Below are 26899 nucleotides of genomic sequence, written 5' to 3' on the forward strand. Positions count from 1 at the left end.
TAGCCGTGGTACTTGAGGGTTCAGCTACCATAAATACCCCTCTGGGGGAGCTTCAAGCCAGGAAGGAGAGTGCCCATCAGCACCTGGATGAAAGCACATGTAAATGTATGTGGACAACGGAACCTTCTGTACTTTCCCACTGAAGCCCTAAGCCACCCACCCCCTCAACTGTTAAGCTGGAATATAAACCACTGCCCCTTGCAGCCTGAGGAGCCAGTCCTCATACGAGGCACCCACACGCCTGTGAATTAAACTTTTCTTAAAGTCATTAATTCAGACAAATAATTCCAACAAAATTACTTAACCTTTGCCAATTTCATTTTCAGGCCCCAACTGCTTACACCTAGGGTGGTATGGGAAAAGTTTTCCTCCTAATCCTAACCAGCTTGGTAATTAAAGCGATCCATCTTGAATATATACCGCTACTTCCCATGATGTTAAACTCAAATATTATAGCGTGATAGTTTGGAAAAGGGACATGTTTTCTTAATGTTTGTGTGCTTGTTTTCATAAAGTAGTTTCTAGTTTGATGTCTTTTAGAAGGGTCACTTTGGAGCCACCAAGGGTCTTGCGGTAGGACTCAGGATGCATTTCTCACTGTCCCGTTGATGGGTTGAAGAGTAGATGCCCTTGAAACACAGAGCAAGGGACGCCTGGGTGGCTCAGTCGGTTAAGCGTCTGCTTTCAGCTCAGGTCATGATCCAGGAGTCCTGGGATCGAGTCCTGCCTCGGGCTCCCCGCTCACCAGGGAGTCTGCTTCTCGCTCTGCCTGCTGCTCTTTCTCTCTCTCTCTCTGTCTGACAAATAAATAAATAAAATCTTAAAAACAAAAAACAAAAAACCCACAGAGCAAGACAAGAGAAGGCACTGTTTGCCCTCCTCCCATATTCCCTCAGAGAAGCTGAAGCTGTGTGCCTGTGAGTTTTTGTCATCATTGCCTGTGATGCCCTGAGTTTGAAGACCTTGGGAAGTTGCAGTGCCCCTTGTGGGGGGTGGAGGAAGTGGGAGTTAGCCACTTGTCCAGGGAAACCGAGCTTGAGTTTAACCCTTACGCCTGGAAGAAGCAGCAGGAAATACTTATTTTGGCTAGCTCCTCATCAAAGTAGGTATGTGGGTTATTTTCAGAAAATCCTGCTCCTTGAATAACAGCTGACAATTTAATACTTTCCTTAGGGGTTCATTCAACTATTTTCTTAACATTTTTGATGACAGCAGATCTATTTCCTAGGCTGTTTTAAAGTGTGTCATATTATTACTTAAGATTCTCCCCACTTAAATTTTAGTTGACTTATAAGTTTCTAACTGACATCAACTGTATCTTACTTCGGTTCCTTAAATTCCTCTAATTTTATTTGCCATATTCTGATTACGTTGTCATTTTCCTACCTCTAAACCGTTCATTTTGCTGAGAAATAACCTCCTCATTCTGGATGTTTCAAAACACCACACATTGTTCTAAATTTAAGTTTAATGTCACCACTTTCATAAACTTTACCTTGTCACCTCAGGTGAAAATGAAATCTACTTTATTTGAGCCCTTTGCTGACTATACTGTTTATTTTATGTAAAAGGCTGGCATCTTTTCAACTTAATTTCTGTTTCACATTCCCATTAAAATGGGTCGAGGCAAAAATTCAGTTAGTGGGAGTAATCACTCCATCCCTCAGGACTTGTATCCTCTACAGGATTACCTAACATAAGAACACAATTGCTATTTTAATATAAAAAACCTTCAGGCAAGCAAGCATTCAGAAAGAAACTAAAAATTGCTTATGTTGTACAAAAATCTAAAGATTTTATCTCTTCATATCCTAATAAAGAACTCCACAATCCATGATTTATATGTAAAATTGACTTTGGCAAAATTCTTTTCTTTTTAAGATTTTCTTTATTTGAGAGAGAGAGAGACAGAGACAAAGCATGAGTAGGGAAGAGGAGGTAGAGTGAGAGGGAGAAGCAGACTCCCCACTGAGCAGAGAACCCAGTGTGGACTCAATCCCAGGACCCTGACGTCATGACCTGAGCCAAACAAAGGCAGATGCTTAACCGACTAAGCCACCCAGATGCCCCTGAATTAGGCAAAATTCTGAAAGAAAACACAATAGATTTTCTCTTAATCTTTGATTGTAAAAGGCTTTCTGGGAGAAACCCCCCAAACTGTAAGAAAGACTTATATGTATGACAATATATTAGCCATATGAAAATTAAAATCTTCCTCTCTGGCAAGAAAACACAAAAAGTAAACTGGAAAATCATATATATATATATTATATATATGATTGTGAATTTTCTTAAGCTAAAAGAGGATTTAAAAATCAGTAAAAAGAGCTTTTTTAAAGCCGACACACTGACATGCTGAGACCAGATAGTTTTATCTCTTCTTCCTCCAAAAACCTGTTTAAAATAAGAGTAAGGATAAAAAAAGAAAGAAAAAATTAAAAAAACAAACAAACCTATTTAAGCAGCAGAGAGTGGGAAAAGAGACCATAACAAAATTTTAGACGTTCTCTAGATCTTTAAGAAAACTAACCAACCCAACGAAAATCTCTCTTAATCACGTATCTTCCTTGAGTTATGGTCTTATTTTTTTCCTCCCTTTCAGAGCAAGAAACTCGAATAAGTTATCTCTGCTTGCTGCCCATCAGTTATTTCTTCTATCCTCACTTGAAATCATTCTGGTCATGCTTTTGCCAGAATCATTCATCTAAATTGTCTCATATGAAGTGCCATTGCTAAGTCCAGTGACCAATTCTGAGTCCCTATCTTACCTGACCTATCAACAACATTCGATGCAACTAATTATTTCTTCCTTCTGGAAACATTTTGTTCACTTGGATTCCCAGACACTACGTTCTGCTTGTCATTCTACTGGAGGTTCTTCCTCATCTCCCTAAGGTACAAAATCCTGGCAATACTAAAAGGGCACAGACCCTGGGGCTCATCTCCTTTCTATCTACACACACTTCTTAGATGATCTTATCCAGTCTTGAGACTTGAAATACCATCGATATGCCAATCATGCTAATGTTTAAATCTTCAACCTCAACCTTGCTTCTGGACTCCAGACTTATCCGTACAAATGTCTTGATATCTCCTATTAGATTTCTGATACACAAATCATAATTAATATGCCCCAAACTCTGCTCAAGATCTTGCTCCAAAACTTGATCCTCCATAGGATATTAAGTCATATTAATTTTATTTATATCAATAAATGATAACTTAGTTCTTCCAGTTGCTTTGAGCAGATACCTTGGAGTCATTCACCCTTCATTCCCTCTTTCCCAGGATTAGAATGCTTAGCTTTACCTTTAAAATACATCTAGAATCTGATCACTTCTATTGCTACTGTTTCGAGCTAAACAACCATCTTCTCTTGACTAGATAACTTCAATAGTCTCGACATGTCTGGTATTGTCCCACCCTCACTCCCCTCACCCGGTGCACAAGACATCCCCATTAAGCATTTAAGTTCAACTTGTCACAATGGCCTATGAGTTCCCAGTAACTTCTGCTCACATCTCATCTGTGATCGCCCTCTTCCACCATATTAGCTTCCTTCCCTTTCTTCCCTGGAATGCTTCCTCCATGGGGGCCTTTGTACCTGCCATTTCCTCTGCCTGGCGTTCTTCCCTCAGATATGCACATGGCTTACTTTCTCTCCTGCTTTGAGGTTTTTAGTCCCTAAACATTTCCCTTAAAAAAAATTGTTTTCCTCAGCAGTTATCAGTTATTAATATCCAACTTTATGTGTTATTTATCTTACCTATTCTCTTATCTTTATCTTACCTTTTCTCTTTCCACTAGACTGTTCCCTACGAACATGATTTTTTTTTAATGATCTTCATAACCCAAGTTCCTGTATCCTTAAGAGGTTGGGGTGATACTGACAGGAGGCAAGCCATTTTACTTGCACAGATTTAATACCTGGAGACACTCTTCTAAGGACAGGTGAAGAACAAGGCTAAAAATGTGAGGAGAGTTGAGAGTCAGGATGGAAAATTGTTGGACTACCAGATATCTTTTTTTTAAGATTTTATTTATTTATTTGAGATTGAGAGAGAGAGAACATGAGAGGGGAGAAGGTCAGAGGGAGAAGCAGACTACCTATGGAGCTGGGAGCCTGATGCGGGACTCGATCCCGGGATTCCAAGATCATGACCTGAGCCGAAGGCAGTCCCTTAACCAACTGAGCCACCCAGGCGCCCCTAAATATCTTTTGTGTGTATCTTTTTGTGTGTGTGTATCCAGGTGATTGCCTTTCTTCCTCCCAGGATTAATATTCTTGAGGAATGGAGAGTCCCATGCCCTCCCATCATTGCACTCCATGTTTACCTCTATCATGTTGTAGCATTATCCTGAAATCACCTTTCTAACTGTCCATCTAAGCTGGAAGATCATAAACTCCTTGAATGTTGGGATCAAATTTTTCCACTGATGCTGTGGCCCCGGCATCAAAATCTGTGTTTGGAATGATAATCATTCCTTGTTGATTGATTTGCTCTAATGAATACTCCAAGCAGGAAATGAAAACAACCTGAACAAGGTCACAATGAGAAGTTAATGACCATTTAGAAATGCAGTGAATGGAATTGTCTAGAATAACTCCCAGGGTTTTGATTGGCATGCAGAAGAGTCTGCAATATTTCCCTCGTGATTAACTTAAGTGGGATAAAATCAATGAAGATTTGTTGTCAGCCTGGGGCAAGCATCTGGGGCGAGAGTTATTTTCCTATTCAGGATATTACTAATTGTCTCACATAGAAATAGAAGCAAAGACAATAATTACCAGGTTTCAAATAGTGTGTTGGACTGATCAACACTATTCATTTAAAGCATGTTTTCATTTAAGCTCCCCAAACAAGGTCAAGTAGTTGAAATGGCTATTGTTAGATCCAGGTTCCTTGCAGCAGGTAATATTATGTAAGCTTGTTAGGTGCCAATCATTCCCAGAGTTTATAACACAGGAAATTTATGACGGTCTATTCTTATATACTGTTTAGGTCTTCTAATTATAATGCAAGTAGCCCATGTGTTTCTTAATCCTTATAAAACCTGTTAATATTATAACAAGATGGTATTGGGAACTCAGAGGAAATTTTACGGGAAACCAGGTAATAGACTACTTGATTTCACCTGCTAAGGCAGTTTTTGCAGGCACATGAAATAATTTTTACAGGTCGGGCATGACTGCTAATTGACTTAGTCCACAGTTGCAGTATCATGTGACTCTGTAGAACCCACTCTGATCAAATATCATTAACAACTTCAGCAAATATCACTGATTGCAAATTGGAGAAGTTGTGCTCACTGAGCTTCTTCAGGCTTGCGGCAAAGAAGCAGACGTCATCCTTTGTTAAAAAGGTGTCCTTTGAACTTTCTGCATTCAAACATAATTTCTGTGGAGATTTATGTATTACTCCTCATTTTACCCAAAATCAAATCCAGGCTATTAATTCACATTTCTTAATGGGAAATACATTAATGAGAGGCTCTTACTTCTGATGTGACTACCTTTGCTAGGATGTATAGAAATGGAAAATAGAGGTAGGATACAGACACTTTAGATTTTTTTTTTATTTGACAGAGAGAGATCACAAGTAGGCAGAGAGAGAGAGAGAGGAGGAAGCAGGATCCCTGCGGAGCAGAGAGCCAGATGTGGGGCTAGATCCCAGGACCCTGGGATCATGACCTGAGCTGAAGGCAGAGGCTTTAACCCACTGAGACACCCAGGCACCCCAGATACGGACACTTTAAACCGAGCTTTGACTATACGCCTGAGTAGCTCAGTTGGTGTCCCATCAGTTCTTTCGGATGGGGTTCTAAAAGCCAAGCCTACTCCTCCAGCCTTTCTTCTAGGGACAAGGAAGACAAGGGAACCAAACGGCCACACTATCATCCAGGGGCAGCTATTTAAGCCACATCTGTCATGAGGCGCATCGGCCTTGAAGAGAATATGCCCATTCCTTAAACATATTTAGGCTTATTTTAATTTCCTTAAGTACTTAACATCAAGAGTGCTTCATTATTGTTCAGGTAGGCACACAGGCTGAGAGAGATTGAAACAGTTCTCTGTTCAGTCACTGAAGTGAGGTCAACAATTGTTCCAATCCTCCAGCACCCAGTCCGTAGTGAAATACTGGTCCACACTGATCACAGAAGAAAATGGGGCAGGAAACTGGGAGACGAAAAAATTGGGGTAAAATTGAAAGTGTTGAGTTTGTATTGCTAATGAGACATTCAGGAGGGAATGTTCAGTAGGCACTGGAGGAGACAGTCTGGGGATATGGTTTCAGAAGTACTGCATTCGCAAGAGATGAAAATTTCACTGTTTAATTGCCCAATAATTTATTAGAATTTAGCCATACAAAGGAAGAGGTTGACTACTCGGTGTACAATGTTCCTGCACCCGGACAGTGCTAAAGAAAGTGTAATAATTAACTCTTTTTCTTTCATTACACTCTAAACAGATGACCAACATTATTACATCAGAACTTTATGTCGTTATAATTAATTACTTATTGCTAATCTTGTAATAATTGCATTTAATGCTAAGATTTCAAAGGGGACAACCGTCTTAGTAGCTACACATAGTTATCTTGAATCATAGTTCAGGATGCATAATTTCAGTAAAGATTTCAAGGGTGTGTTTTGCACTCATCTTTTTGACCAACTTTAATTCTAAGTAATTTTTCTCAATGGTTTTGCCACTGACTGATGCATTATAAAAATTCATTAAAAATTCAGTGAATATGAGAATAAAAAGATAATTAATTTGGTTCTCAAATTCCAGCCTTCTCCTAGCATTTGCAACAGAATGTACACATACATAAAAAAATACATTGTGAGAATAGAGAATTAAAATTAGAAAAATAAAACCCTCTAAGGCAAATAATTTATAGAATTTTTAACTCAAAAACACAGCACTGGGAAAACTGATTGTTTAAAATTATACAGAACTGTAGATTATAGTAACATTTTAAGGAAAGTTTTCTATTTTTTTAAAAATGAAAGACAGCAAGGGCAAATAGGTGTCTTTGCCTTCTTCTGGTTGGCTCAAATTGGCTAACTTTCTAAAGTTGGTTTTGGGGTTATTCCTGCCTGTGATGGAAGAAGTTGCCAGAATTCCTCGCAGTTCTAAGATTTTGGTTCATGTAACAGTATTTCAAGGTAATTCTCTTACAAATATACACTCTTACTTGCTAAGAGACATTTCTTAGGTACATATTTTCTATAATGTCAATCACTATGAAATATTGTAGGGCGAAGGTGAACTATAGGTGTAAGAGTTGAAGATGTTTTAAATTGCAAAAATGTGAAGGCAAAAAAAAAGTAGTCTGATTATTCAGGAGCATACAACATATATAGATCAAGCTATATCAAGCAGTATTTAAGTTTTCATGTTCATCAGATGGAAATGGATTAATATTTATATTCAAAACTCTACTGCACTGTGTATTTATAATCAAAAGTTAAATTCAATTACTCATTTTGCTAAAAACATCTTCATTATTTTAAATAAAGATCTATAAAGTGCTATGCAACCTGCAAAAGAGATATCTATAAGCATGGCTTTTCCTATTGAAGTGGGTGGGTACCCCTCAATGAAAGCTGCAGGATTCTCTTAATTAGCCTTAGTAAATAAATACTGTCATCATTATGTCACTGTAGTTCATACGTAGCATCGTGTATGCTTATGATGAGGCGCAAAGTTAACAAAGTGTCCAAATAAAACATGAATTTTACATGTACTCTATTTCTCTTCTAAAAATAAATGAACCAGAAACAAGAAACCTGATTTAAGAATAAATATTAAGTATCATATATTAATGAAATATCATTCTGTTTATTGTTCATTATCAAGATTTAAGTATGTCAAATATACTATCTCAAACCCAGTTGGCAAAAGAGGTACATAATAAATACTGTCATAGCCAACTAATTTTCACGAACTACAATTAAGTGAGAAGTAGACACGCAGGTATTTGTTTATATACACTCATATAAAAAAGGAAGGATCTAAAAACTAGTCCCATGATAGTCATCTTTCCTTTGGTATCACTGTCAGATATTCTCATTTTATGAAATAAACCTGTAGGAAAGTAAGGCTCAGAAGGAACATATGTAGACTTAAAAAATAAAATGTTATTCACAAAGGAAACTAAAGCCTGCTTTTCCCTCTTTGTTAGGAACAACATGAGACTCCTAAACAGTTGCCCAAACCCACCACTCCGTGCAGGCAACAGTCTAGGAGAGCAGGGGGCCTTATCCACAAGGGCTCAGTGAGTGACTTCTGATTGATAATTTCGTGCAGTTTCATCATCAGTACTAAAATATAACAACTCATATTTCTTGTTGACAATGTGTCAAAAATACTGTTACAAAAAGTACTACACTGTATTATTTATAAGCTTTTGTCATTCAAGACAAAAATGAAATAGCTGAAATCAGATGTTGTATTATATATTTCCAAAAAACACAAGAAATTGGTCATTTAGAAGAATATAGGTGGTTGTTTTTTTTCTAAGAAAATGAAGACCAGGGTAGACAAATTTCATGTGAACATAATGCTAATATCTTTTCTTTTTCTTACACTTTCGGAACTTTTGGCTATATTCATTTCCTCTCTTGTTTTCTGTGCTACTATCACTGTCACTGGTTTGTTTTTGCCTCTTTCGTTTATTCGTCTGATAAAGGTCAGGGTCACTGGGTTGTTGGTGAGTCCATTCGTAGGAGCTGGGTCCAGCCTCTAGATCTGGAGCGCAGTTTAGTGAAGATGTTGCAGATGTGCTGTTAGGAAGTGGGGCTGCCATCTCATAGTATGGCAGCTGCAGGGCTGGATTATAGGCGTGCCACTGCTGGGGAAAAAGGACAATCATCTAGCAAAACAAGTCCAAAACATTAAAAGAAAAAGTTAACAGTTTACATGCATTACACAAAAAACTACCGGCAAACTAAACCACGTGTTAGAACAGTGACCTTCTAAAACAGGAATGTGGTAGTTCCCTTAAATCGTTAATGGAAAGATTCAAGGTAGTGTACAGTTTATTACAATACAGATTCTGCCTTAGAGAAATAGAATACAAGCCACATACACAGTTTTGTATCTCCTAGTAGCTGCAATACAGAAATAAAAAAGAAACAGGTTCCATTAATGATGCATTTTATTTATTCCCCCAAATCCCAAATATTGTAATTTCAACATGTAAACAATATAAAAATCATTGAGATAGTTGACGTCCCTTTTTCTACACTAAGTCTTTGAAATTTGGTGTGCATTTTATACTTACAGCACTTCTCAATTTGGATGCTACATTTTCACTGAAATACTTGATCTGAATTTAGATTATCTAAAATTTGCATTTAAAAAAGTAGATTCACATACCCAAGTTTCTGCAAATATTCTTAAAAATATTCTAATAACTGAACTAAGTATCTGCCTTTACATTTTAATAAAAGTTGAAATTTAAAAAAACTAAAAACTGTGCTCCTTAGTCTCACATGTGGCTAATGGCCACAGGATGGTACAGCAATTTTGTCAACTATTAAGATAGACCCTTCCTTGTTTCTAACTCAAATTTTTAACTATTCAAAGTAGACTACAGATTAATAGAGACAACATGAACTCCGTGTGTATGCATACACACTTGTGTATGTGCGTGTGCTGTGTGTCTGTGTTTCTCATCCCTACCAAGGATAACAAATGCTGGGAAGAAGGATATTGACAATTTTGGATGAGAACAGGTTGTTTTTAATATCTCACTGTAACTAAGAAAAATTTTTTTCCGGAACTTAAATTCTCCATTTTCCTTATGTTTACAAAATAAATGAAAAGGGCTACTTGAAAAGTCTGAAGCTCACAGACATGTTGGATGTTCACAACAATCACCCCCTGTGAATCACAACACTTGTGTTATAGTCCCACATCTGTCTCTAATAAGCTGCACTGCCTTGGGCCTACTGATTAATATCCCTGGACCTCAATTTTATTATGTATAAAATGAGAAGTTGGAAGAAAAAAAATTTCCTAAGTTCCCCTTTAACTTATTATGACCAAAATTATGATTTCTAGGCCAGAACCATATTATTGAGAGTCTCTGGAAATAACATAGTTTTACCCTACCACTGAGAATCTAAATTAAATTAAAGTTTAAATGAGAACTCTCCATTCCAGTTGTACCTGGACCACAGTGCAGCGTCACTACCATCCACCCCTCTTGTGCTGACACACTTGCTAAAGGACTAGGTGTGTGGTTGAAGATGATTGTGTTCAAGCAGAATGCCATTGGGGAGACAGTGCTCAGGGCAGCTTCTGCCTTCACCCCAGGTTTAGGTTTGAGAACTTCAAGTTCCATCACAGTCTGTATCATATTATATATTGAACCAAAGGCATATTAAACTTACCATCTTCTGAAACAAAAAATATTCTTGAGGTAAAGCTGTACTATTAATTGGAAAGAACTGCATGGGAATGGAAGATCTGCCCACAATTTCTTCACTTCTTTGGGGAGGTAAAAGAAAAATTAACAGAAAGTTAAAATCCCTACACAAAATGTCTTTTTCTAAAAAAAGAAAAGGTCCTTGTAATTGAAAAACAAAGCTTCTCTGAGACAACTCAGTTAAGATTAACTTTAAACATATGCACACAAATAACCAGATATTATACTGATAATATAGTGACATAATACTACCTTAAGTCTTATTAGTTGCTACCTAACGAAATTTCAATACTTAAAGTCACATCTGGCCTTCTGATAGGAAAATGTTAAACAGCGTTCTATGTGTATAACGAAATAGACACTTGGATATGAAGAGAGCAAAGCAAGTCATTAGTAATCACCAAGGGTACATTCAATCTTCTACAGATTGAAGAAATGAAAGAAATATAGAAATTCTCTTTACTGTTGAAAATATCTTCACTGTTTAGCTATAAAAATTATGCTCCTTCCTAAATGGACTGCTAATGTTACCATAAAGTCACGCTTGCGGATTTTTTTTACACATGAATTAAGATAATAAAAATCCCTAATTTAAAAACTAAAGCTAAAGTTTCATTTACAAGTGTCGTAATATTTGCTTCTATGAAGATATTTAATAAATTTCAGTTACAATTACTAGTTAGATTCTATAGCTAGCCTTCACTTATCTACATGCTCCACAGCATTCCACAATTTTAATGCAAATACTAATAATCCTTAGGAAAGGAGGCAAAGCTGAGGGCAGGTGAACGACAGGAGTAAGATGGCGAGGTGGACATCCCATTTGTAAGAGATAAGAGCAGTATCGCAAATACCAGTGGAAGAGTAAATTTCACTAAGGAAGGAATTAGGTGTTAGTTGTTATAAAAAAAGTAAACCAAATAAGCATTGAAACTACTGAATTATTGTTCAGAAGGTTCCTGATAACCTTTAAAAGAGCACCTTCCATATAACAATAGTGGTTAAGAAGCATGTAGGAAGTAAGGATGTGAAGATGACAGATTTTTCAGGGAGAAGAAGGGGAAAAATATAACAGTCTGATATGGAGACAAGGCTGGAGCAGACCAGAATGTGTGTGTAGAGTAAGTGATAGTAAAGAAACAAAGAAAAAGTGCAATGAAATTATAGAGTGGGGAAGATATGACCTCAGTAGCAGAAGTGCTGAGACTAGCACCATGATGAAAACAGCTGCAGATTCTCTAAAACCACTATCTTTCTTGTGTGACTCCCAGGGAATGCATAGTTGTTTAGAGAGCTGAATCACATGTAAATTGAAGAGTTATGAGCTGAACTGTGTCACTCCAAAATTTCTATGTTGGAGTCCTAACCCCCAATACTTCAGAATCCGACCTTATTTGGAACCAGGGTTGTTGCAGATGTAATTGGTTAAGACGAGGTCATACTGGAATAGGATGAGTCGCTTATCGAACAGGAGTGTTGTCTTTTAAAAAGGGGAAAGTTAAGGACAGGTATACACAGGAGAACACGGTGTAAAGATCTGGGTGATGTGTCTACAAGCCAAGGAATATCAAGGACTGCCAAATAACCAGAAGATACTATGGGAGAGACACAGAACATTATTTCTCATAGCCCTCAGAAGGAACTAATTATGTGGACACCTTGATCGTGGACTTCGAGCCTCCAGAACTGTGAGACGATGCATTTCTGTTGTTTAAGTACCTCTTTGTGGTTATATGGGAGCCCTAGTAAACTAATGCAGGAACTATTTATCAAAAACAAATGGTATGAGAGGCAATAGAAGCATTAAAAAATCCTTTTCAAAGAAAGACCTGAGAGAGACTAAGGCTGTACCATGTACACCATCACATTACTTCTAGGACACTATAACCTATTCTCATTTTTCCTTTATAATGTAACAAATACTAGAAGATAAGATACTGCCAATGAAGTATACTGTTATGGAATATACATATAATTCTGATTTTCTACTCTAGAATTTGAGATGATTTAATTTGACAACCATAAACACAAAATACAAAAGTTATGACATCTTAAAGTGCTTGTCTTTCTACCTCTGCCCAAATAGCAATAGCTTGTTTCTTCCTAATTCCTGAGAAAAATTAGGTATGTTTTCCCACTAGTAGAAGAGAGGAAACTCATATTACATACATGGTTCAAATCATGAGTCTATAGTAGGTTCCCTACCAACATAGTAAATCACTCCCTCCTTTCTGGTAACATTGGTTCAAAGTATTTACTGAATACTTACTATGTGTCCAGTATTTTAAATACACTGTATTACAAAATTTGATTATCACAATAATCTCTGAGGTATGATCCTTGTTTTAGAGACAGGTTACGGTGTGGTGAAATAACTCGTCCAAGGTCATACCATTAATAAAATGGCAAAATCAAGATTTAAGTTCACATAATTTGATATCAGCACCTACTTTTTAACTTCTTCTGATTTCACTGATACACAAATGCTGGGAAGAACGAAGATGTGGAACATACTGTGTTTTATTTGGGAGGCAATACTTCTCCTATAGATAAGCCTGTGTAATTGCCAGTCCTCAGTGGCACTCTCTTATGCCTCCGAGAGATAGAAGAGTTTCAGCTACTGTTAGTTTACATGAGAATATTCAGTTCTGCTGCAGAAGACAGAAACAAGATGGATGAAATGCTTGTAATAAACTCTAAATAAGCCAGGAGTTTATGGGACAGTGATAAAACCTTGTTAGGGACAGAATAAGCAAATCACTTGGGAGATACAAGCAGAATTTATAATATATGTTAAATATAGACAATAAAAAAGTTACTATCCTGTCAAGTGTACTACAGATAGATTCAATCGATAATATGTGGAGTAAGTAAGAGCGTTATAGACCAAAACGGGAAAGAAACAGCAAGTCCTCATCACGTCACCCTTGGGCTAACAGTTACGCTGCTCTTCTTGTCTTTGCTCTGCCTCAGAAATTCAGTAAATCTCGGTGCATCTGGCAGACTAGCCAGGAAGTTACTCCTGTGGTTCCATGTATTTGCCCCTAAGCAGGCGAGCAAGATTAGCTCCAGGAATTTTCCATATGCATGGAGACCCTTATTAAACCTCAACTCTAGCCCTCATAATCACACTAGCAGTAAGGAAGGCTGATGCTGCAGAAAGAAACATGACACACGAATATTAGCATAATCAGAATACAGTGTGCTGGACCTTTGGTCCACCTGCACCTGATGCTAAGTGTGTGGAACTATCCAGGATCTTTCCTGTTGCTTTTCACTGTGTCTTCTAAATTGGTTTAATAAATGGTGTAATTTGGACATCTTAATTCAGTTTCAGAGCCTTTCTTTTCCATGACCTCTGGGATAACGTGCCTGACAGAGTCCTTAGAGGCTACCGTTGCATCAAGAAATCAGCCAATACAAAATTTTAGAATATTTGGAAAATTATCATAAAGAAGTTCTAAAAAGTAGTACAATAAATAACAGAATGACTTAATGTCAGAAGGCTTAATTTCAAGCCTAGCAACTATCACTTTTTCATCTTTATGACCCTGAAACTTAGTTAACTTTTCCATCTCTGTTTATTCAAGTATAAGATATGGATAATAGTATCTCTATGATCCATCACAATGGCACCTTGCAAGCTTAAGTGATTTTACATCTATGAAAAGCACAAGGTAAATCATAAAGAACACTAGAAATATAAATCTTTCTTACGTACTACTGAAAATATTAAAGCTGAACTTTAAATAAAAACATTTTGATTATTAAAATATTTTAATTAAAATATTAAACTATTAAAGCTATTTCTTATATAAGAACACTTTTTTTTTGGAATTTTTCTATTTTTTTTTAATTTCTTTTCAATGTTCTAAAATTCATTGACTATGGACCACACCCAGCGCTCCATGCAAAACATGCCCCCCATAATACCTGCCACCAGGCTCACCCAACCCCCCACCCCGCCTTCCCTCCAAAACCCTCAGTTTGTTTCTCAGAGTCCACAGTCTTTCATGGTTTGTCTCCCCCTCCTATTTCGCCCATATTTATTTGCTTTATTTTTTTGAAAAAATATTTTTAATTACCTGTAGCTGTGTGAATTTATCTTAACACAGCTCTCAAAACTTTGGTTAGCTGGTTCAGAAGAGCGAGAGCTCCCTGTATAAGAAAAAGATAAATAACTTAATGGTACAATTTTTTGAAGTTCTACTGTTAAACCATAGAAAAATTCCAAACCTAAAAGGATGTAGCATTGGTTAAAATTCCTTAATCATATAAGGTACCTGAGTATACCTTTGATCTCCCAAATAATATTTACAGATTGTTTACAACAAATGAATGACTGAATTATAACCAAGCTTTGTCCAAAATACGGCTGTACGGAAGAATGATACTGACATGGGACCATAAGACACATGATATTGTGCTGTTCTACACGCTCATAGGCTAACAATGGCAAAACCTAGTGTTATCTGCATCTTGCAGAGAATGCAAGAGTTCTTTAAACTGTACTGACCAAAATGGATGCAACCTCACAGAGGATGCTGAGCAGCTGGCTAGGACATGTCAGAACACAGTACATTCTGGCCCATTTTACCAGTCTGTGTGAGTTAACCAAACAGTACTTGAAAGCAATGATACAGCCAATTACCTTTGCGAAATCATTAAAAATATAAATAAAAGAAAGAAACACAAGGAAAAACTTTTTCTTTGCAATGAGGCATTGTTTTCTTATTACCTGTTTTTAGTTTAACAAGAGGAAGAAAATCAACAAACAACGGATCTGTCAATAGGCCTGCATCATTTAGGGGAGACACCAGAAGCATCGCCTCGTTCAGTCCCTCCAAACAGGAGAGAGGTAGAGTGCTAGTACGATGTTCTCTGGTATCAAATCCGCTTTTGACAGGTGTGTAGGAAAAGGCATTTGAGGTCATTTGTGTCTGGAAGCTCTTCTCCACAGTGACTGTAGGTCACTCTGTGGCTGCTTTTGTCCAGCTACTCTTGCAAGGACAGGATGTGATCCAGGGCAGGATGTGGAGTATGGTGTTTCCAAGAGAATGATTAGGCACTCACTCTACCTTCCAAACAGCAGGTATTTGATACCATACGCTAGAGTTGACAAGAAGATTAGCAAATGGCCTGGATGTATCAAAGGCCAGAACTGTGTGCCCTTAATTCATTTAGATTTGCTTAATTTAAAACAGCCAACCCCAACTATCATAGTTACTTGCTGGCTGGTACTAAGAACAGTTTAAATTTTAATATAGAAAAGATGCTATAGGACTGGTAATACTAGTTAACCATATAACATTATGAATGTCTACATGTATTCTGAGAAAATTTAACAGAGACAACAGGAGCACTTTTTGGGTCTTGCATTATGAAAACACAATGTTCACACATCTGAGAACAACACCATCAACAAAACACACTTGGAAGATACATCAGTGGCAAGACCTACCAAATCGATACTGTACATTAATTGGTCTTCCATATAAACGAATTCCATTCAGCAAAGCTATGGCATAAGACACTGATTCAGGGTGTTTAAAGCAGACAAATCCAAAAGTCTTCGGCTTTCCTTCTCTGTCTTTGCATATAGTCACTTTGGTTAATGGCCCAGCCTATAAAAAACTTAAAAATTATTTTCTCATAAATCTAAAGATTTTTTTTTACATTCAGATAAATCAGGTATATTCAACTTCAGACTTCCAAAAAACCTGTTAGCAATAATTGTTTTATGTAGCTCTGTGAATAATGCATTTCCTAACAGTAAATACCGTATTTCATCACACTTTCTGGTATTTTTTGGCTCATCAAGGAAACATTTATGGTGTTAAGAACAGAAAATTTTAGGTAATAGTTCCATATCTTAAAAGAAAGAAATTTAACAAAAACAATTTAGAGAGCATTTATTTTATTTTTTTTAATTTAGAGAGCATTTAAATCTAAGAATAAAATACTATTTTATCTCCATATGTATTAACTGTATATAACTCAAAAGCAAAACTGTATATAACTCAAAAGCAAATTGAAATGACAAACCTCATGTCAGGTTGAGTTAGCCTAAAAAAGTGTTCTATTGTAGCACAGTCTTAAATTTTTTTTTTTATCAAAGTTAACAATTTTGACAAGAGAAACTAATTTATCATGTGTTTTGATCTAATAATCCCATTTGGTAAATATTCCCAAAGGAAAAAAATGTTTTAGTAAGTTTACAACTTTTAAGTAGGTTTTGTTTATCTGAGTGAAAAATTAGAAAGGTTCTAATTCCAACAATGGGAGAATATTATTCTATCATGTATTGCTAAAATGGAATAAAACAAATGGAAAATATTCAGATTGTACTGATAGTAAAATCTATAATTAGTAAAACAGAGTAAAAAAGTAGAATGAAATATTGTAAAAAACAATAAAACTAAAAAAGTTACATGTCCTCCATGATAATGATTACAGGAGGCACCCACAAAGACTTACAAACAACTAAGATTTAATGGCAACTGTCTCATAATTTTTTTTTTTTTAGATTTTATTTACTTATTTGACAGATGGAGATCACAGAGAGGCAGGCAAAGAGAGAGGAGGAAGCAGGCTCCCCGCTGAGCAGAGAGCCCGATGATGCGGGGCTCGATCCCAGAACCCTGGGATCATGACCTGAGCCGAAGGCAGAGGCTTTAACCCACTGAGCCACCCAGGTGCCCCGTGTCTCATAATTTTTAATTGTACTTTAATGATTGATTACTCCTCTCTGTCAAGTTGGATAAAGAAATTGCTTTAATTCTAAAGAAAAATGTTAACTATCATTTTTTTTTAATATTTTATTTATTTATTTGAGAGAGAGACAGTGAAAGAGAGCATGAGTGAGGAGAAGGTCAGAGGGAGAAGCAGACTTCCCGTGGAGCTGGGAGCCCGATGCGGACTCGATCCCGGAACTCCAGGATCATGACCTGAGCCGAAGGCAGTCGTCCAACCTACTGAGCCACCCAGGCGTCCCTTAACTATCATTTTTAAAATGATACTATATTTTAGGGTTCAGTCTTTTTTTTTTTTTTTTTTTTCATTTTCTGCTTTCTTGGGACTAGCTCATCCTCCCTTCTGGTTTCAAGGACCACTTCATCAACAAATCTGTTTCTTACACTCGTCTCCTAGAGACCTCTGTGTGACTGTTCTTCAAATTCAACATATTCGAAACTGAATTCATTATTTTTATCCTCCAAATGTCTACTTCAGTATTTCTTAGTCAAAGTACAAAAACTTTAAACCTGATTTCTCACTTCAAAGGATAATCAGAAACTTGAAACTAGTAAACCTGAAACTAGTAAAAGGATAAACATACAGTAATAAAATAAATCAATTTTAATCGGTACTGTTCTACTACAGATATTAAATATATGAAATCATTAATGAACAGAATATGCTTAAATTTTATAAATTTGAAGATATACCAAAGCATTTCTAAAGATAAATTTCAACAAAACATGTTTGTAGTAACAATCCCATCATCTTTTAGGCTTTCTGAAGACTAAGTTCAAGTGTTTTGAAAAGTCTTTCTAAAAGATACCTCACTTTAGCAAATCTTTACAGAATACAGAAGTACTTGGGCAAAAATAAAAACATATGCTTGGTTGCCTGATCTGTTAAAAGAGATGAACATTTTGTTTAGGTAGAAATTATCTTTTAAAACGAGATTTTATATATATAATATCTATCTATCCATCTTGTCGATCCATACAACTCATATCGACCCAGTTTCTGATGACTAAAAATAATGTAAGTGCATGCTTGGGGTCTTTATGCCTACCCCCAACCCCTTCACCAACTCCCCTCCTCCTTTTTGGAGGCTCAACATGAGAAAACCTTCAGGGGAAAAAGAACTATAAGATTTTTTCTTTCAGTTTTCCTTTAATTTTTTTTTCGCTGTTAGAGTGATAAGTTTCAAATGATATTGGGGGAAATAACTATAAGACAACTATCAGACCAGATTAAAAAGGGCAAATTCAAAAAGATGGCAAATTAGAAAAGTAAGCATAAAAGCCTTAAAATCAACAGTATTTTTCAATTAATAAGGTTTTATGTCCAGGAAAGGAAACTGTGTTCCTGGGGGAGGGGGTGGGGGGAGGCAGTGGATTGTCTTTATGAAACTGTATCTGAAATTAACAGAAGACAGAAAGTTAGGGCCTTTCAAAAACTATGTAGAGAACACTTTTCATTGCTGGTACTATCACTTAGTCCTAGAAACTTAGTTTTGCCATTGTCTGCCCTGCAATTTGCCCTTATTCTGATAGGGGGAAGTCTGTCTTTCTTGATTTCTCTTGATATTAGTATTAGCAGTTTTAGTAATAGTACTATTACTGGTAGCGGTAGCAGCAGGAAGCACTTAGAAATGCCAAGTTCAATTCTGTTTTACCTGGATTAATTTATTTAATCTTCCCACCACATCATGTTGTAGATGCTATTACTACCACTTGACATTTAAAGAAAACTGCAGGACTGAGATATTCATTTCTTGTCCAAAGTCCCATCGACGTTAGACATTAAGACATTAAAGTTCATATCCCCAAACAACTACAATATATTATGTATCCTTCTCTTTTTGGATTACCCTAGATCATGGTAATTAATTTTAAATTTCCCCTTTTAGAAAGACCAAGGGCTAGCTCTTAAAGTTGTATGTTCAGCATTTTATTTCGTGTTTGTCATGTAACGGCTAGACGAATGGCTGGATGAGTAGATCACGTTAGAAGTGACACCTACATGTATACCATAGGTGAGTGTTTACACGGGACAGAAGGCTGACTCATGAAGGTCCTAAGTCTCTAGAAGTTTCCAAAAGGTCTTCTTGGCATGAAAAGAAATGTAAGGAACCGCCCAGGGAATCAACTGGTTATAGTCATGATTTGACTGTCCGAATCATTAAATCTCACTTGACCATACTGGAGTAAAAACATCCTCCATATGAAAGGGTTTGGGGAAATAAGTAATGTATAGGGCAACGTTTTAAAATCTATACCAATCATTTCGCTGGATGTAAGGCGTGACGGTTCTTACTACCCGAAGGAAGGTAGTGACACGGCTGTTTTCTGTTTTGCCCTAGACACCCAAGGCCCAGGTAGTCTCCGCAAAGCGGAGAGAGCTTTGGCGGGGGGTGGGGGACATGGGCTGGGGGAAGCCAAGTCACCGCCCACCCCCAGGACTCTACTATGGCGATGGAGCACATATTCTATCACTTCACTACCAGCTGCTCACCTAGGGGCAGGTGTGCCAAAACGGAACAGAATTATAAACCGAGGCACAAGATGCCGCGGGAAGGCGGCCGGGCTTCGGGTGGTCCAGGTGCGCCGCGCCCCGCCCCTCCGGCTGTGCTTCCGGCTCGACGCTACCCGCCCCTCCGCCGCCCCCGGCCGACGATACCTGAAGGAATAGCTCGTAAAGAATCTCCTCCCTTACTCGGGCCTCTAAATTCCCCACAAACACCGTCCTGTCGGCCTCCTCCTGAGCGGGGAACATCCCTCCGGTCTCCGCCCGAGGATGGAGGAGGTCTCCAGACCCCGCCCCCTCTCGTCGCTTTTCTGCGCCGTTCGGAACGAGGGAGCGGAGCCGGCGACGGGAGCGCGCGCGCCAGGGGCGGGGCGAGGCTGCGGGGCCACGCCCCCCCCGAGGCTTGAGGGAGCCGCCCATCGCGCCTCCACGTGCGTCGGATCCCGCCGAGACCCTGGGAGAGTGAGTGAGAATAATAAAAAAGATTACTGCCTCGGGGATTTGGCGTCTAGCTTGTGGAGTGCCTTCCGTTTTCCCAGATACAGCATTTATTAATTGACTTTGCATTTATTCAGTCAATATTTTCAATAAAATGTCTGTAGAGATGTTTTAAGACGTTACTAGCTGCAGTAAGGGAGCTCCCCGGATAATGGGGGAAGATTTTTTTTTTTTTTTAATGTGGGAAGATTTGTTTCCAAGGAGTGAATGAATAAATCTTTAGGAGTTTGAATTTATATTCTGTATAAAATACTTTTTTATATAGAATACTTTATATAAAATACTTCATATAAAATACTTCTATATAAAATACTTTTTTATACAGTATAAGATACTTTTTTGAAAGAATAAATCCTGCATGCATAGATGTGGATGTGAAATATAATAGAATCCTAGAATTAAAGTTCATTTACCTAGGAAGCGCCCCCGAGAGAAGTCTTTGAAAATGGGCCACAGAGGTTTTAGGTGGACTGCAGAAGGCATTTGAAAGCTTGAGAAAACAGCCTCTACCGAGGAACGTTACCAGGAGTATAGCAAGTTTTGTGACTGAAGCCCGAATTTTTGAGGATGGAATCCCGTTGTAGTGGTAGTCAATGTTTATACTTTTATCAGGGCCCTACTTCGTATACAGTGGGTGAGTAATCAATTCTTGAGGAGGGTTAGGAAAAAAAAAATCCTAAAAAAAAAAAAAAGTAAAAGGGAGAAGAAAACCCACTCAGAATCTCAGTAGATAGATAAATCAGCTGTCTACTATTAACTTGGCTTCCTTTCTGAAGAATCCATAGGTCTATGAACGACCCTGAAATTATCCTATGAATATACAAGTAATCAGGACATCATTTGGCTGTTAGTTAGGAGAGGTGATATAATTCATTTTGCCTTGAAGGAGGCATGAGTGTACATGGTTGGTGGACCCAAAAAAGCCCCATCTTTTCTAATGAAAAGGAACACATCTTTGGAACCCTGGTTTCTAATTTAACTCTGACATTAATTTTAGAACTTTAAGCAATTTCTCTTTTTGGAATTCAAGTTCTATTTCTTAAGGAGTGGGTAGGGTTAATGTAATTGCACTACTTCATTTAGTAGGTATTTTTTGAATGCTTGCTATGTGCCAGGCACTGTCTTTAATCCTTGGGGAGCAAAGGTTTAAGTATAAAGATCTGTCCTCCTAAAGCTTTCAGCATAACGGGAGAGATAGACTTCCCAACAAAATCATGGTTCAGTAACTTTAGTAGTCACTGTTATGCCCATTTAATGGGTCCGTGATTAAAGGAGCGAGACTGATACAAAGCGAAGGTCAAGCAAAGCTTTATTTCGCGCCAAGCATCAAGAATCGGACCGTTGGTCAAACAGACCGGTCGGGCACGCCCCTACAGAGAGGACGACCCCTCCCTGCTTTCCAGACTAACTTTTATAGAGCAAAGGCCATGTGGTTGGGCCTGGCCACACACAGGTGGCTAATTGAATTACAATTCACCCCACAGTAGCCATGGAAACTAGCCCATCACCTTGGTAGCTAGGAGACAGTATGTGCCCCCACTGATCGGGTGTCTCCACCTGGCCTGACACACCCTTGTACCTGGGCTTTGTTACCTGGAACTGGTTTCCGGGACTTGTTTTTAAGTCCCCTGGGGGAAGGGGAGCAAGGACAGTTTAAGGGTTAAACAACAAAGTTATTGTTTAACTTCAGTGGAAGCCTCTGGCTAAAATAAAAATATAAAATAGGTCCTTACAGTCACCTTCTGTCGATATCCTAAATATGTAAGTCCTTTTCTGTTTTTCCTTCCTTTTCCTCTGTCATCAACATTGTTGTGGTACAGTAAAAGGGGATTAAGGAAACTAGCACATTGCAGTTATATAACAAATATATGTTAATCAAGGAATGGATATCTGAAGGTCTCAATTATGTGTAATACTATTGATTTTAAATTCATTTTATATCATAAATCTTACCCAAATGAACATATTCCTTCTTTAACTTCCCCTCAGTCACAGCTGATCTGGGAGTTGGATCTTCAGGTTTCATTGTAAAATTTGTAGTGTACATATCTGATTGTGAATGATCGAAACTTTTAGCTGTATTTATAAATAATTAACAGCCATATTGTTTTGCTATATTGAAGTTTGCATCATACTTTTTTTTTAAAACAAATATGTATGATTTTAGCATCCTTTTTTCTTTCGGCACGACCTGAGTTCATGGTGTTTAGACTTCTAGAGTATTTTTTTAGTATTTTAAGCTCTGAAACTCAGCTCATGCAGTTAGCTGTTTATTCAGAATTTGACCTAAATATGTATCATTTTTCTGATTTAGGCTTACTGTATTTCCTAACTTATATTGAATAAGTAACACATTGTAGTGAACCTAGTAATAGCGAAAAAATAATTTATTCTCAGCATTTCTTGGACCATTAGTCAAATAAAAGATTTAATGGATTAAATGTGTGTAATACTATAAAGAATTAGCCTTTCTTCACTCATATCAGGATGTTTTATACCCCTAACTTAATGTATCCAAAAATGAAAATGTTTATATATAATATATAAAATTGTAAACTATGTATATAAATTTATCTATCTATCTATCTAAAACAAGAGCTTCTTTCTTCCTTTCTTTGCCAAACTGACTTTTACTCTTTTTTACAGTCCAGCCCAGGCAGCATCTCCTACAAGGCTTCTCTGAACTCTGCATTCTAGATTAGCTGGCTTCCCTGCTCTGTGGTGCCATGGTTCCATAGACACACCTTTTTCAAGCCCTCCTCACTGTGAATTTCTATAGGGTAAATATATTTCAGTACCTAGGACAATCCCTGACATACCTGTGGATGTATCTTAAATAGTTGTTGACATGATACAGTTTGAATAAATGAACGTCTTTACTTTGTGTCTTCAACTACATTTTGCCCAGAAATCAGTACATGCTTAATAAAAGTTGCATAAATGAATGAGTGAATGGAGAAACTTGATCAAATAGTGTTAAGGGACTCTGGCGGATGCTTTTGCTAAAATTGACCTCACTTTTGTCTTCACTTTTTTCCTACCTTCGTTTTTTCTTTATTCTGTTATCCTAACCGTATTTGTCCCAAGTAAATAGAGCTTTTTTTGTTTTACTTGTATTAGATGCTTATGGTAAAGAAATATTTTTAATGCTTAAAGATATAAAGTAAAAAACATCAATAAGTCTACCATGCAGGGATAAACCTTTTGGAGGAAAACCTAACTTTGATCTATGCATATACCTGTAAAACATATTTTAGGAAAATTTTTAGGATATTTAGGAAAATAAAACATATTTTAGGAAAATAAATTTTTAGGATATTTAGGAAAATAAATTTAGGAAAATAAATATGTACTCAGGTACATATTATTTTGCAGCTTGCCTTTTCTCCCTTTGAACTATGGAATGGAGACTTTCTATACCATTAATATTGATTTATCTACATCATTAATTTTAATCCACAGTACATACATAATTAGACTAATACCCCACTGTTGGACATTACATTATTTCCCTTCTTTAGCCATTATAAAAATGCTGAGATTAACATTCTTGCTCATATGTCTTTGTGCACATGGGTTGGTAATTCTGTGGGAAAATATCTTGGACATTTGATTGCTGAATCAAAGGGTAAGACCATTAAATATTTTGACACATATTTCTAATTTACACAAAAAGATTGTGCCAAAATAAATTCTTATAAACAATGACTCCCCCATCTCCAGTATACACCACTTAACTTCCCATTATAATTACTGTTAAGTGCCTGGTAGAAGTGTACCGGGTGCACAGGGCTCTAACAATTTTAACCCACTGAGCCACCCAGGTGCCCCTCACAGGGCTCAAACAATTTTATATCTTTATCCTTATCATCCTCATTATCACTTTTATCATATTATTTATATTGTATCCATGTCTGTAAACTTAAATAAAGTCAGTTTTTATTTTGAAGGAGCACTAAATAAGCATGGAACTATTCTCTTACTAAACTATGGACATTTTATATAATTTGCCATTTCTCAGTATTTTGCTATTTAATGTAATGGATGGTAATTTCAATTTTATTACTACTGACAGTAAGTAGAAACTATGAAAATAGTATAGTTTTTTACATTTTGAAATTCTGCTATGTAGTGTACTGTCTTACATGCCAAGTTGATATTTTCTTTTTTTTTATTTTATTAACTTTTTTTTATTTTTTTATAAACATATAATGTATTTTTATCCCCAGGGGTACAGGTCTGTGAATCGCCAGGTTCACACACTTCACAGCACTCACCATAGCACATACCCTCCCCAATGTCCATAACTCCACCCCCCTCTCCCGGCCCCCCTCCCCCAGCAACTCTCAGTTTGTTTTGTGAGATTAAGAGTCACTTATGGTTTGTCTCCCTCCCAGTCCCATCTTGTTTCATTTATTCTTTTCCTACCCCCAAACCCCCCATGTTGCATCTCCACTTCCTCATATCAGGGAGATCATATGATAGTTGTCTTTCTCTGATTGACATATTTCGCTAAGCATAATACCCTCTAGTTCCATCCACGTTGTCATCGCAAATGGCAAGATTTCATTTCTTTTGATGGCTGCATAGTATTCCATTGTGTATATATACCACATCTTCTTTATCCATTCATCTGTTGATGGACATCTAGGTTCTTTCCATAGTTTGGCTGTTGTGGACATTGCTGCTATAAACACTTGGGCGCACGTGCCCCTGCCGATCACTACGTTTGTATCTTTAGGGTAAATATCCAGTAGTGCAATTGCTGGGTCATAGGGTAGCTCTATTTTCAACTTTTTGAGGAACCTCCATGCTGTTTTCCAGAGTGGTTGCACCAGCTTGCATTCCCACTAACAGTGTAGGAGGGTTCCCCTTTCTCCGCATCCTCGCCAGCACCTGTCATTTCCTGACTTGTTAATTTTAGCCATTCTGACTGGTGTGAGGTGGTATCTCATTGTGGTTTTGATTTGTATTTCTCTGATGCCAAGTGATGTGGAGCACTTTTTCATGTGTCTCTTGGCCATCTGGATGTCTTCTTTGCAGAAATGTCTGTTCATGTCCTCTGCCCATTTCTTTTTTTTTTTTTTTTTTAAATATTTTATTTATTTATTTGACAGACAGAGATCACAAGTAGGCAGAGAGGCAGGCAGAGAGAGAGGGGGAAGCAGGTTCCCTGCTGAGCAGAGAGCCCAATGCGGGGCTCGATCCCAGGACCCTGGGATCATGACCCGAGCCGAAGGCAGAGGCTTTAACCCACTGAGCCACCCAGGCGCCCCCTCTGCCCATTTCTTGATTGGATTATTTGTTCTTTGGGTGTTGAGTTTGCTAAGCTCTTTATAGATTTTGGATACTAGCCCTTTATCTGATATGTTGTTTGCAAATATCTTCTCCCATTCTGTCAGTTGTCTTTTGGTTTTGTTAAGTGTTTCCTTTGCTGCCAAGTTGATATTTTCAATATGAGCTCTTCAGAATGGTTAAGATGAAAATAATGTATAAGATTAATATTTCAGAGTCACATCAAAAGCACAAGATAAAAGAAAAATGTTAAATAGGAAAGATTTGTCTTTTAATTTAAGTATAAACTTGTTAAGAATCTCTTTTAACATGTGTGACATTTATATTACCTTTCTTTCCTCATTCCAAAATGATGTGATTTATTCCTATCTTTGTTAGAGAAGTGCATTGGTGGTCTCCAGTCAAATTATAGTAGTGGGCTCCTTCTAAAAGTGAAGTCTCACATAAAATCCCTGGAGATCAAACAGTTTAAATTGATGATTTTTAAATTTTTCATGGTTTTTAAATGAATATCTCATTTTATTTGTGGATTCTTTGAAATACCTCCCAGACCTTGATTAATTTCTGCTGATCTAGGATATGAATTAGGGACTTCTGTTCTTGAAGTATCTTTGGAAATTTACAGAGACTTGAATTTACAAAAAAACAAACTTAATTTTTGAACTGATCACGCATGTACTTACAACAGTTCTCCATTTTCCAGACCTACTAAAGTCTATTCCTGGAAGCAAAATAAGGGGGAAAATGGAGTTAACATGTTGGGGGAAAAAAATCCCATGATTTAAAAATGTTTGTTAAATTAAAAACAAAAATATTTTTTATTTTCCAATTGTAGAATTCAAGGGCAACCCAGCATTTTAGAATTTTAAAATAGCCACTGAGTTTAGGTTGCAAAATTACACAAACATGAAAAAGCCACGTTTTATATTTGACAGCTTGATGGATATGGATTTTATTATTGATTTTATGGTATATGAAGACAACTTCGTTTGTAATCAAAATGAACATAAACCACAACGTTTTCTGACTCTTTCCATTTCTAGCATTTTTTAACATCACATTTACTCTAGGCTTTGAACAGACATATTCTTCCTGACCACTTCTGAAATCTTGAGGTTAAGAGGAATAAAGAAAGATATAATTAGTTTTTCTTTCCCTTAAATTTAACTTGGGCCACTGTTGGTGACTTCTTAGAGTTTTGACTTAAAAATCCTCTTACCACCACAAGCCAGATAAGAGAATACAAACCACCTTACCTTTTCTACAAACAGGGAGGAGCAAAAGGTCAGGAATCTTTTATGCTAAAACCTACCAGACTCTGACAATCTTACCAAAGAGAAACCTTAATGAATTTCAGAATTTCTTTTTTGCGGAGTCTGAGTGCTGCTTTTACTTTTATTGGATTCCAA

The 26899-nt window shown here is 37.1% G+C and overlaps 1 protein-coding gene across 1 annotated transcript; it reads right to left on the reverse strand.

The window, feature by feature from the left end:
• Positions 1–6334: 6334 nt before the first annotated feature.
• Positions 6335–19999, reverse strand: RBM11 (RNA binding motif protein 11). Its single transcript, XM_080817241.1, has 5 exons — positions 19851–19999; positions 15901–16063; positions 14525–14597; positions 10405–10501; positions 6335–8855 (listed from the first exon to the last, which is right to left on the reverse strand). The coding sequence occupies exons 1-5, from the start codon at positions 19944–19946 to the stop codon at positions 8571–8573; spliced, it is 714 nt and encodes a 237-aa protein (XP_080673367.1). The 5' UTR covers positions 19947–19999; the 3' UTR covers positions 6335–8570.
• Positions 20000–26899: the final 6900 nt, after the last annotated feature.

Source organism: Martes martes (assembly GCF_963455335.1).
Source record: "Martes martes genome assembly, chromosome: 1".
NCBI lineage: Eukaryota > Metazoa > Chordata > Mammalia > Carnivora > Mustelidae > Martes > Martes martes.